General features: G+C 39.7%; 1 protein-coding gene across 1 annotated transcript in view; it reads right to left on the reverse strand.

The window, feature by feature from the left end:
• LOC103582540 (E3 ubiquitin-protein ligase BRE1A-like) overlaps positions 1–13,620 on the reverse strand; it is a gene marked incomplete at its 3' end in the record, with an annotated part of 15,160 nt that extends 1,540 nt beyond the window's left edge. The window contains exons 1-6 of the mRNA XM_008564100.1: positions 13,539–13,620; positions 12,082–12,236; positions 6,707–6,874; positions 6,441–6,588; positions 6,116–6,298; positions 2,763–2,881 (exon numbers count right to left, since the gene is read on the reverse strand). Coding sequence (XP_008562322.1) covers positions 2,763–2,881; positions 6,116–6,298; positions 6,441–6,588; positions 6,707–6,874; positions 12,082–12,210 — 747 coding nt within the window. The remainder of the gene's footprint in view (positions 1–2,762; positions 2,882–6,115; positions 6,299–6,440; positions 6,589–6,706; positions 6,875–12,081; positions 12,237–13,538) is intronic.
• Between the last annotated feature and the right edge of the window lie 303 nt (positions 13,621–13,923).

The raw sequence follows: 13,923 nt of genomic DNA on the forward strand, positions 1-13,923 counted from the left end.
ACCACAATCAAATTAATTAACCAATCTATCACACCTCATAGGTACCTTTTTTTTGTAATAAAAACATTTAAGATCTATTTCCTTAGCATATTTTAAGTACACAATATACTATTACTAACTACAATCACTAGGCTGCACATCAGAACTCTAGAACTTATTCATCTTGCATAACTGGAGCTCTGTACCCTTTGACCAACATCCCATTTTCCCCACCTCTTCCCTATCCTTGGTAACTACCATTCTAGTCTCTACTTCTGAGTTTGACTTTTCCAGATCCCACATGTAAGTGAGATCATACAGTGTTCATCCTTCTGTGCCCGGCTTATTTGACTTAGCATAATGTCCTGCAGGCATACCTATGTTATTGCAAATAACAGGATTTACTTTTTTTGAGACTGAATAGTATTCAACTGTGTACACACACACACACACACCCCACCCCTCTGTATCCATGAGTTCCACACCCACAGATTCAACCAATCATGGATTGAAAATACTTTGGGGGAAAAAAAGCAATAAAAAATAATACAAATATATAAAACAATACAGTCTAACAACTATAGAATATTAGAAAAACTTCCATTCTCCTTTTAAGCTGACCTCAGAGCACTCTAGAGTCAGACACAAGATACTAAAACCTTTATCGTTCTATTTATTTAGGTAGGATACACCAACTAACGTTATTTAGTATTTTAATTACAAAATGGTTACATGTTCACATTAATCTACACATACCCTTTGTGATGGGTTTTAAACATGGCCCCCAAATTCTTTGACTGTCCTCCCATCAAGAGGTGGGGTCTTTGTTCCCTCCTCTTGAATTTGGGTAAACTTTAATGATCCAGTGGAAGTGACACTAGATAACTTCAAGGCTATGCAGAAAGGCCATGCAGGTTCTGTATGGTGTTCCTGGGATGCTCATTGGAAAAAGTCAGCCACCATGCAAGAAGTTCAACCACCCTGAGACTGCCATGTTGGAGAGGCGACCTGCAGGCATTCCAGTTGACAACTAAGGTGAGCTCCCAGCTGACAGGTAGCATCAACAGCCAGCCATGAGAACCATCTCAGACACCAATCCAGTTGAGCAAAACAATGTGCCCTCTAACTTAGTAATGCTAATTGAGATTTGGAAAAGGGCTAAAAAAGGAAGATTTCTATCTTGGGAGCACCATGTTTACATCTTAAAACATGACAGACGGTTATCCTATTATCTTATACACTCCAATTTATTTATAAGTGCTGCTGATCTCTAACCCCGTTAAATGTCCATGAGAATCCACATATATTAATAAACTCCTCAGATGATTCTCATGCAACCAGCCCAGCATGGGCCTTAACATTGGAGTTGAGGAAACAAGAGCATATGAAGAACATGGGCTTTGAAGTTAAACAGACCTATACTCAAAACATATCTTAATCACTGCAAGAATGCTGGTCAGAACTCACTCCATCCTCATGGCCTTCAGAGCTATGGCTTCAGTAGTTACAATTTTTCCCTTGCACAAGTCGCTTAGCAACTGAGGGAGGACAGGAACAGAACACTATGCTTGTAAGATAAGGACAGTGACACCAGCAACCCCAAAACTAAGTAACAGGAGGCTGTAGAGCACCTGGGAATCTTGCACTTCTGCAGCCTTTTTCTCTCCGGCATACCTCCACTTTTGCCTCTAAGTCCCTTAAAGCCTCAACAATCCCACTACCCCTCAAGTGCAGAGAAAGCAGCTGCCCGATCCCTGTAAGTAACCACCCACCAATAATAACAATACTGATAATAAACTCCTGTAAAACATATGGCATTGTCTGCTTCATTCATTGCTCTCAGGATACCTTTCAGTTTGGTGGATATTATACTGTTTGGTCACACTCCGACAATCCGATCCCTGTAAGTAACCACCCACCAATAATAACAATACTGATAATAAACTCCTGTAAAACATATGGCATTGTCTGCTTCATTCGTTGCTCTCAGGATACCTTTCAGTTTGGTGGATATTATACTGTTTGGTCACACTCCGACAATCACTTTCTAGCTATGTGCCCTCAAATCAGTCATTAACCTCTTTGAATTTGTTTCCCTAGCAATAAAATGGGAGTTGTTTTACAACTAGAGATAATATTCATGAAGTGCTTAAATGCTAGGCACTAAGTAAACAGTAACTATTGATTAGTAATTTAATAGGTCAAATTTCAATACCATATCCTTTGAACTAAACCAAAATGATAATCAGGAGTATCATAAGTCTTATAAGGCCTATCATCAGTTTATCTTGATCATTTTGTGTATTTCACTAAATGCCCAAATCTTGGCATGGTTTGGTCATGGCACTATTTGTGCCCAAGTCTGTACTAAAAACTCACATTCTTTGAATTCCTAGAACATCATCATTGCAGTAGTTCCTACTACCGCATTGTCTGTTGAATTTCTACTAAGCCATTCCTCAGTAACATTGCACTTGGTCTTTTATATTCGGGCTAATTCATTAGTTGGGAGTTTTGCTGTGCTTTGCAAAATCCCATATGATAGCATTTACTCCTAAAGACTAAGATCGCCTCTATTTAAACAAGTACAGTCAAGGGGAAATTCAATTATTTTCTTCTTCCTTTAACTTTTCCTCAGATTTTGCTTTCTCAAAGGTGGCCTACACTGCATGCTCTTCAATATAAAAATAGGCCTTGTAAAGGCCTTTGAATCATTCAAAATTTGGAGGCAACGTCTGCCATGGGCCACTAGAAACAGCCATCTCTTCTTTCTGGTCAAGTACCTCCTGAGACATGGTGCGATGCTTCTCCTGAAGGAGGTCTGTCAATTCCTGTAGCCTCATATTCTCTTGCGCAAGGAAGGAGTTCAGCTCCTGCACTGCTTCCTCCACTATCAGATTATCTGAGGAAGAAGAACTGTACTTTTAGTTTAGCATCTATAGTGTCAAATTTTAAAACTGTGTATCCCACCAAAGCATTTACAAGCTATCTCATTTCGTTCTCCTCAGACCTTCAAGAAGTAGGCTGGCTTATATTATCTCATGTGACAAAATGCCCAGGGGTTAGGTAACTTGCTTAAGGAAATGGGTCAATTTGGAGCCTAGGTCACCTAACTCCCATCCCTTTCTATAAAGCCAAAATGCCTTGAGAAAAGAAATGGGGATTCTGTAACTTTATTCATATAAGACACAACCCCCCCAAACAAACTGCATTTTAGAACTGAAGACAAGATAGAGGTATCTGGAATCACTGTCAGACATCATAGCAATACTTCTATTTTGTAAGGCTATAACAAATTCCTATTGTTAACTAACACCAACATGAAACTTCTCTCTGTTAAGGGAGAGAAAGGGAGCAACAAGCAGAAATTTCCATCTTCTACTAAGCATCTATAAAATCATGAAGAACAAAGGTAAGAGCATAAAATCACTTATATTCTGGAATACTATGCTAGGGGCAGTCTGAAATTTCAAAAACAAAATGTGTACTACTATAAACAAAGCAGGTAGGTAAATCTATAAATTTACGATACCAAGTTAATACATTTAAAATTAGAGTCACAAACACTATATAGCTCAAATCCGAATGTTATTAAATGAAACCAGGTACTTTCAGGATATATGTAACCCTTTTTAGAGAGTTAACAGGAAGAAAAATTGTGCTCTCTCATACTACCTCTTGTTATCACTCTTAGAAACTATACAGAATACGTTGGTCATGTGGTAGTTTCCATGGTTTTCAGACAGGATCACCCATTAGTTTCACTTGTGGAACTTTTAAAACAGACATTTCCCTGGGACCCATTCCACACCTACTGAATAAGTATCTCCTTGGGAAGGCCATAAAAAGAGTATGCTCACTCCTAGGTGATTCTGATTCATAACATGAATTAAGAACCAGGGACTGAATTTTAGTCTCCTCAATATCCTAAATACTGAGGATAGGGCCTAGAATACAATAAAACCTCAATAAACATTTAGTGAGTTAATAAACAAGCCCGTAAATGCAATGCTTTTACATCAAGGACCAATCCTACATGGGGAAAAAAATGAACTTCCAAAAAAGTTATAGTTGTTGCTATAATTCATACTTAATACATCTTTATCTCTTAGAAAGTTCAGCTTATCAATGGCAATTACCTTTTGTGTTAGAAATAATAATTTAGCTACTTGTAATTTGTAATAAATGTTTTAATTTTTTTTAACTTAAACCTGATATTAAGATGCATGCCATCAAAAAGAATACATTTAAAGTACTGTTTAACATACTACTCATTTTAGTTCCTTTTTTAATATAGCAATTATTTCACTTGATAGTCATTTATAAAAGCTAGTTTAACATTAACACAGTCTTTGCATATACCATATTATCGGCATTACTAGGACTTCACAATACCTTTTAACTATTCAATTACAGCCAAGGGAGAAAGAAGTAACATGCAGCTTGTTTTATATTAGGTGACAGGGAGGACTCGTATCCATTCATTCTCCACCAACTAAGCACCTATTAGATATCAGATGCAGTGCTAGAAACTGAAGAAACAAAGAAGAGAGAGGCAAGGCACTGCACCAAGAAACAGAATTTAGGGGGAACACACAAGTAGATGTAGTACATGAATATAAAAGTCTGGGAGGACACAAACCACATTGTTTACAATAGTTATCTTTGAGAAGTGAAATGGGAAGACTTTTATAGTCTATTTTTATGTATTTCTGATTTGTATATTTAACGACATATATGTTACCCTAATAATAAAATACAGAAATATACATAGTAACGGAAAAGCAAAAGAAATCCTTGCCTACCAAATTTTCACATGCTGCTTTTTAATTCTGTTGATAATTTAGCCCAAGCATCTTTAAAAAAACAAAATAACAGAATAACACAATTCTTACTTGCCCACACAATAGTTCAACCTCCATTATATACGATTTATTTCTTTCAGAAATGAAAAGTTAAACATCTTAATGATAATCAAGGAAATTAAGATACTATAACAAGACATGATTATTTTTGAAAACATGATATTGAGGCATTTATTTGCATTATGAGCAAGAGATTTATGTCACAAATGACTACAGCTGTACAAATATAAATTTCTACACTAACACTGAATAACACAATTGTTCCAAATAATTTTATTTCAAATAGACACTTTTTCACCAATATAGTATTTTCCATTTTGTAGTTTTAAACACAGAGATCATCTGATAACTCTAAAACCTGAGCCAACTCTCCTTAAAAACATTAGAGATAACAGAAAAACAAAAAAACAAGAATATATTAAAAACTGACTCTTTGAAGTCAATATTCAATATGTGATTAAAGGAGTTCTTTTGGTTTTTGGGGGGTTTTTTTGGCAGCTGGCCAGTATCAGGATCTGAACCCTTGACTTTGGTGTTATAACACTGACTCTAGCCAATTGAGCTAACTAGCCAGCCAAAGAAAGGAGATTTTTTATTTATTTATTTTTTTATTTTTTTAAAAGATGACCGGTAATGGGATCTTAACCCCTGACTTGGTGTTGTCAGCACCACGCTCTCCAAAGTGAGCTAACCGGCCATCCCTATATAGGGATCCGAACCCAAGGCCTTGGTGTTATCAGCACCACACTCTCCCAAGTGAGCCACAGGCCGGCCCTAGAAAGGAGATTTTTTTTTAAAAAACTGGCAATAATTTATTATCATTAATAAACCAATAGCCTATATATTAGTAGCCTATATACACAAATGTTCAAATTTTTAAAAAACTGGCAATAAAGTATTTATTATCATTAATAAACCAATAGCCTATATATTAGTAGCCTATATACACAAATGTTCAAAAATCATAGCTATTTACTAAATAGTAAAAATTAATTCTGCTACTTACAAAAGTGACTAATTAACAGAGTATTACAATAGGGTTGATAAAATCTTTCCTCAGCTTTTTAAAGGACTATCACATGGCTCCAAATGTGAAGCATTCGTACAATGCTAATATGCCATAGTAATGACATTACTGGTAATGGTGAAGATTAGGATTACAAGGAATTTAATTAAAATCAAATATGTAAGTTTGCAAACTACAAATTGGCGTGCGAAGGTGAGTTCTTATTCTTTCCCCACCGTTCCCTATTTCCAGGTTCTTGCCTCACCTCCACTGTTTAGCTTCCGGGATAAGAGCTCCACTTTTTCTTGCAATTTATCATAGACAGTGACAATCTGGGACACAGCTCGGCGGGAGGACTCCACACGCTCCTGCAGCTGAGATTCCATCTCTTCACTGGAACTGCTGGCCAAAGTAGCAAGGAAAGAGAAAGCTGGCTCCTGCCCTTCCCCTGAGGATAGAGGGGGGAAAAAAAAGAAGCCCCCCCAAAAATTACAAAACTGGCAATATCAGTATCCATTTTTTTCCTCAAATGGAGAGCCTCAAAGCAAAGCTCTACCTAAAAACCCCAGATGACATGTAGTGATACTCGCCTCTCTCTCGGTCATCTTTCCTTTCCTGATTGCTATCAGAGTCTGGTTCTGGTTCAGGCACAACAAGGGCTTTTCTTTCTGTGAGTAGGTCTCCCAAACCCTGCTCCAGATCGTAACGTTTAAGGATGATACGTATGTTTTCATCAAACTGGAGAAAGGTAGGTACAATTATGAAAAAACAAAAGGGCACATCTCTGGAAATGAAGAATACCAAAGAGAACTGAATTGCTCAGATAAAAATCTGAGCAAATAAATAAGTTAGCTACCTGACTCCAATACCGGTTGACAATCAATAGTGAAGCATCATCAGTGGCCTGTCGTCGTTCCAGTTTTTCAATGTGCTCACGGAGTTCATCTTCAATGGCCTGCCGTTGATCCAGCATTTCTGCCAGCTTGCGATTTTTGGTTTGCAGTGTTCGAATGTCTAACTCTTCCTGCCCCAGGAAACCAATCTTATTAGTCTCCACAAAGAAATTAGACAAATGAGCTGTTAAAATTCAATGAGCTCACATTAGTCCATTAGTTGTTTCCTATGAATAAAGCTAGTCATTAAAAAAAAATCTTATAACAAATAATTAGATAAAGAGTTGAAGCAGAACAGATAAATTGAGGAACGGATGTATGATGATGTGAGAAAAGAATGACACATAAATAGACTAGAACCTCAACCTCACCCATCTCACTGTTCTAGTCACATGTACGTCCACAAAGTAATACTACTTTGAGGTTCTATTCCAATCAACACTGTCATCTATCTCCTAAATAGTGACCTTCATTCATTCAAGACTTTGGCACCTGGGTCCTTCTCTATCCCAGTCCCTGCCAATATATCTGGTGACTTCAATATACAAGTACATGTGGACAAACTGTCTAATCCTCTAGCATCTAGGCTGTCAGCATTTTGAATTCTTTAACTCTAATGATTATCTCCTCCACTGTGCTTCAGCCATGCATGAACTGTGCCACATTTGAAGTCTTAAATTCCAACGTCTTCCCGTTCCCTGAATAAAACAACATCTTTCCAGGTATCGCATGCCCTTACCCCAATATACCAGTTCTTTCACCTCATTTAGATCTCCAGAATTTTGAATTCTCTCCTTTCTCCCTTTCAATCCCCTTGTCTCCACTACCTTCCATATATTGATTGTATCCTATAATATATTCCTTCAAATACCTGCCTATCAGCCTCCTCAATTCTCTGTCCTTAATCCTACCTCTGTGAACAAACTCCAATCTGAATTAATCCAGATATCTGACTATTCCATTCTTATACCCAGTATGCTGACACTTCTGGGTAATGTCATTAAATCAGGGAGACTGGTGCGTTTACAAAATGAATTCCTAACCTGAACAAATCCTATCATTTGTCCTTTAACGAGTAGGTTATCACCTATTCTCCACTGAGGCAATATCAAACTCCATCAAGCCCTGCCCTCTTTCATATCATATTAAGCAGGTGGCTTTACTTCCTATTTCAACAAGAAAATAAAAGCCAAAACATAAGAAGCTCCTCAATTCCCCATCTCCTTGATCCATTCATGCAAGTCACCAACCTATCCACATATTTTTAAAACGTTGACTTGTGCTCAGGATCCCATTCTCTTCTGTTTCTGCAAAAACCTCACTCCATCAGTAACTCCACATCCCTCTCAGTATCTTTAATCTCTCTTTCTAGCTCCTTCCCTAAGACAAGCTGGAGAGGGGCTGGATGGAATATCGCAGGAATTACCTAGGAATTAATGAAATGAATATTTTAAAGAACTGTTTATCAGAGCAGAAATTTCTGGTTTTACTTTTATTTTTTCTCTTCCACTTTGGTTAAAACATTCCTGATATGCTAAAGTAGTTAACAGTTTCCCCACGGTACCAGTTGATTAAAACTATTAATAAACTACATCCACAACCTCTTCTCCGAACACTGCCTTTCCATTCTCACTTTAACTGAAATCTGGGTAAGAACACCGTTTCCCTATAGGCTTCTCCAGTGTTGCCCGTTTCCCTTCCACACTCCCAGAAGCCCTAGGCCTGGAGGCAGAAGGATGTCCTCGTTTTCCATTGCCACTTCCAAGCCATAATCCCACCTTCCTCCCTAAAACCTCCCAGCTTGCAGCTCATACACTACCTACCACCCTGCTTTGTGGAACTCATCTATAAATGCCCAGGTTATTTCCTCACATTTTTGGAAGATTTAGCACCTGGCTTTTTATCATTCCCCCCAATACTACTCCTGTCATAATTTGTAATGATTTCAATTCCTTATAGATGATATTTCCTGTACCTTGGATCAGCAAGTCATTGACCTCCTCTACACCAATGATCTTGCCCTCTACCTCTCTCACTCACCAACTCCCACAGTTATTCTTAGTCTCAGTCTTAACTGTACCTGCATGTCCTCTATAAGTTCAATGCCAAACACCCCATTCTCTACATCTACCATGTATTTTTCCAGCTCACTCCCTCCAGTTTCCTGGCTCCAGCAATTCTTCAACCTCTCCAGGATCTACAGTCCACTGGTCCTATACCTTTCCCTGTCCTTCACTCCTCTCACTTCCTCACTTCCTTCTTTACTGAACTTAAATTCCATGATCAATCATTATAATCACTCCCTTTTATATACCTTCTTCTCCTTCCTTGCTCCTTTATCATACATGTCTGGTAAAAATCCCAATCCTGGTAACAGCCAACTCTCCACCTACTCCAAGCCTAGACCCATGCAACTAAATGTGACTAGAAAAAAATAAAGCACCATGCCAGTCAGTTTCCCTTTAAATTCATGACTGCAAATTCACACAGACCTTCAGTGCTGCCCAGCAACCCTACCACATTTCTCTAATCCATCCTCTCTTCAAGATGACTACTTCATACCTTCTCTTGTCTCTTCTAAACTTCCAAACCTCCAAAACTTCCTCCCCAATCCTCACTCTCATATAAGTCTTGCTTCTGATTTCACTGGAAAAAAATAGAAGCAATCAGAAGAGAACACCCACAACTCCCTCCCATAACCACGGCTATACAATCCACCTACCTACATCTAAAATCATATCTCCTGCCTTCCTTCTTGTTGCTATGGATAAACTGTCCTTGCTCCTAGTTAAGGCCAATTCCTCCACTTGTGCATTACATTACATTCCCTCTCACCTATTCAAGGACATCACACCTATAACTGTCCCCTCTTTCTACTATATCATCAATTTTATCCTCTCTACCAAATCATTTCATTCAACAGCTAAACATGCTGTAATATCTCCTACCTTAAAAAACAAACAAACAAAAACCCCACATTTCCCCATGGGTACTGCCCCATTTTCTTTGTTCTACTTTACAGCAATACTCCTCCAAAGTATTGTCTTTATCCTCTTTTCCTTTCCTCTCCTCTCATATTCTCTTAAGCTTAATGCAATCAGGCTTCCATCCCCCCACTCCTCCAACATAGGTCTTGTCAAACCTCCAAAGAACTCTCTTTTGCTAAATGTAAGTCCTTCCCTTACTCAATGCAACTGCAGCCCCTGATCAACTCCTTGAAACACTTTCTTCATTTGGCTTCTGGGACCCCACTCTCTCTCATTATCCTGCTATCTCTTAGTCCCTCTTTATCTTTTTGATTAGTCCCTTCTCATCTCCTTGACAGGGAAATGTTACAGTGCCCAGGACTCTGTCCTCAGACCTCTTCTTTATCTATGCTTTTTCCTTAAAAGAGTGTCTCCAGTCTGGATTAAATGGATTTAAACATCTATAAAATGATGATTACCAAATGTATAGCTTTAGCCCAGACCTTTCTCCAGAGTCCAGGCTACTATCGCAACTACCTAACCATTCAGAGGCCTAATAAATATCTCAAACTTACATGTCCAAAACCAAATCCCACTCATGATTCACCCTTTACAGCTCCCACATCTGCTCCTCTCAAACTCCTCCCTAGCTCAGTAAGTGGAAACTCCGTTACTTCCAAACTCCTGGGATGATCCTCCCTATCTCTCACATGCTTCATCCAATCCATCAGCAAATCTTGTCAACACTACCTCCACAGTGGTCCAAGCTACCATGATCCCTCATTAGGATTACTGCAAAGGCCTTCTGTAGCAAACACTTTTGTGTCATGTCCTGTCAGCCTGCCAGATTTCAGCACAGCAGTGATGGACAGCTCCATTCACACTGCCAGTGTTCCCACAAGCACATTTTGGAGTCTTTTAGTTTTTCTGTCCCACAATCTCAGCTGGCTCACTACAGCAACATCAAAATGCACAGGAGGAGTTATTGTCTTCAAGGGCAACTTCAATCAATTAGGGCAGGAATCAGTGGATACGTCAGATCCCACCTTTAAAGAGGTGGAGTTGGGGCATTGTGGTGAGTGAGAAGGAGCTGAGGGAACAATTCTGCTAACTGGACTCCTGCTTATAACCCTTGCTCCTCTAATATATAGTCTATTCTCCAAATATAATTCAGAACATGTTATTTCCCTACTTAAGACCTTCCAATGGCTCCTCACTGCCCTCTGGATAAAATCCAAACTGGGAAGTTTGCTGTATGCTTCCCTTAGAGCATGTGCTTATCCTTATACACAGTACATATCCCACTCTATTATAACAGTCTATTCCCTTGTTAGTTCCACCCTACAAACTGAAGACTGGTGGCTGTCCTCAGTATAAAGCATAGTGTCTGCCAAATAACACATACTCAACTAATATTTATATTTACTAAGTGAATAAATGTCTTTGGGGTACATGATGTAATGCAGTGCTAACACAAGTACAGTATGGAGTACTAGAACCCCAGACGGCCTCCGAAATAACACTTCAACAACAATTTACTATGAATGTTCCTATTAGTTCTTCTGACTCTGAAAAAAAAATCAATCTCTCTGAACCTCAGCCTCAAAATCAAATAAGTAACAGACATGGTTTTACAGAATCTTGATCTGGTTCAAAACCTGTACGCTTTTGATATCTAATCGATATATGACATTACTATAAGCTTTTGGTATATAATACAGTACTCTAAAGAAACTGTCAGCCCCATAGCAGCAAGGATAATATCTGTTTTATTCACCATTATTTTATCTAGCCCAATAATAACTATTAGTAGCTGCCATTTACTGAGTACTTACAATGTTAAAGGCAATGTTTGAACCCTTAGCAGGTACTCTCACTTTATCCTCACAACAATCTAATGTGGTGGATACTATAATTACATTTTACAAAAAAGGAAACAGAGGTACAGGAAAGATAGCACAAGGCCATGCAGCTAAAAAGTGGTGCAGGTGAGAGTCAACCCCAGGCAGTCTGGTCTCAGACTTGTACTCTCATCAACCTCTCAATGATTTTGCTACACTGTCTCTCAGAACCTGGCACTGAATTTTTCAGTGAATGAAAACTGAATATACATCTTCCCACTGCTAAACACCTATAGTCAATGCTGTATCAGGTACCATACTCCCATACACCCCTTAAAGACAAAGATCAAATGTCAGTCTACCTCTCCTCCAGAACGGACTATCATTTCATTTCACCTACTTTTGACCTGTTTTATCTCCCTCTTCTTTTCAAATGACTTCCCATTCCTCCAGAAGGCTCCCATACGTTTTTAGTTTCAGGTTGCAAATGACAGAACAAAAGCACACTTTCATAGCACTGTTTCCTCATACCGTTGAAGAGACACCCCCAAGCTTAATTGTTTCCACTGTGGTCCCTGAATCTTCAACAGCTGTCTTCTTCTCTGGAGGTATGGATGTTCCAGGCTCTCCAGCTGCTCTTTTATTTCCAATTCCTGACATCTTGGCATAAGATGATAGCTGAATTCCTGCAAGGAAAAAGGCAAAAAATGAGATAAGCTATGCAAGGAGAACAATGACTGAGAGACCACCTATGATGTAAACACTAGCAATTTTTCTGGCCAACCCTTTCACCTAGATCCATTAACTCCACACCAAGTACACCGTCCTCAAATTTCTCTTGAGAAAGAAAGAACCAAACTGTGGAGTAACAGTCAAGGTTGAATTTACACAACTACAGATTTCTAAATAGGATTCTGATAAAAAAATAAGATAATGGAAAAAGGGTGAAGAGGCCAAGAATAAATTTCAGAAATCTCACTTCAGGTTGAATTTACACAACTACAGATTTCTAAATAGGATTCTGATAAAAAATAAGATAATGGAAAAAGGGTGAAGAGGCCAAGAATAAATTTCAGAAATCTCACTTCCTGAAATGCCAAAATCAAAAAAGTACAGTTTGATTAGGACAGAAGTTATACAGTTGAAAGAATCACAGAGGTGATAGAGATCTGGGAAATGTCTAAGTCATTAATACTGGACAAGTCAATTATCATCTCTGAACCTCAGTTTTCTAAACTAGGAATAACAACAGTATATATACTTCCTAGCCTTTTACAAGGAAGAGATGACATAATCATAGAAAGAACTTAGCATAATGCCAGACACTCAGAAACACCAGCTCTTTTTTTTTTTTTTTTTTTTTTTTTTGGAGACTAGCCGGTATGGGGATCTGAACCCGTAACCTTTGTGTTATAAGGTTGCGCTCTAACCAACTGAGATAACCGGACAGCCTCTCAGCTCTCCTTTTAACGTTTGCAGTTTCTCCCCTATTTCCAAATGCTCTACCCACTATTTCCTGCAACCCTAGGAACTTAGACCTGGGTCCGAATCCCGGTTCAACCTGTTAGGGAGCCGTGTTGCCTTCAAAGAGTTAAGTTCTCCAAGAGCTTCAGTTTCCCATTTACAATGGAGACGAACGTATTTTTCGTCTGTCCTACCTGCCTCCCAGGGTTTCGGAACTCTAAGGAAGCAGAATGGAGGCTAAAGCACTTTGGCTACTTTAGGAAGCAACCCCGCCATCGCGGAGACTCCAGATTACTTCCAATTCAAGCTCCAGGAGACCCGGGTATCGGTGGCAGGAATTTGAGTCCGGGAGAGAGAGGAGACAGGAGCTGGGCAAGCGCCGCAATCCGACTCGTAAAGGGCCAAGGACCGCAGACTCCGGCGCGGTTAAATGCGGGCCCGGGAGATGGGGGCCCCGGAGTCGGAGAAGGCGAAGGTTCCCGAGGGCTCATCCAAAACCGTCGCGCCCTACCCTGTGATCTAACCTGGGTTCTTCCAACTCGCGCCGCCCGGAGCGGAACTCACGGCAGTTATTCACCAAGGTCCGCTCAGCCCTCCCACCTCTCACCCCTGACCCACGCCGAAGACGGAGAGAAGCTTCCGGGAGGCGGGGCCAGGGACAGGAAAAAGGGAAAGGATAGAGGAAGTCGCTTCAACCGTGCTCGGTGGACTGCGAGACCCAGCCGGGCGGAAGTGACGTAGGCGGGGGTGCTGTGCGGCCTGAGTAGGCGTCGCTGTCTAGCAAGGCTTGGTGGGCGTAGCAACCTCTCCTCGCAAAGACCTCCAGGAGTACCCGGATCTCTGACGCCCAACGGACAGCCCTGACTTTTGTTGACTTGTTGCCCTTTGCTACTGCGATCTGGTTTTTCT

Source organism: Galeopterus variegatus, unplaced genomic scaffold, assembly GCF_000696425.1.
Source record: "Galeopterus variegatus unplaced genomic scaffold, G_variegatus-3.0.2 Scaffold16669, whole genome shotgun sequence".
Taxonomy (NCBI): domain Eukaryota; kingdom Metazoa; phylum Chordata; class Mammalia; order Dermoptera; family Cynocephalidae; genus Galeopterus; species Galeopterus variegatus.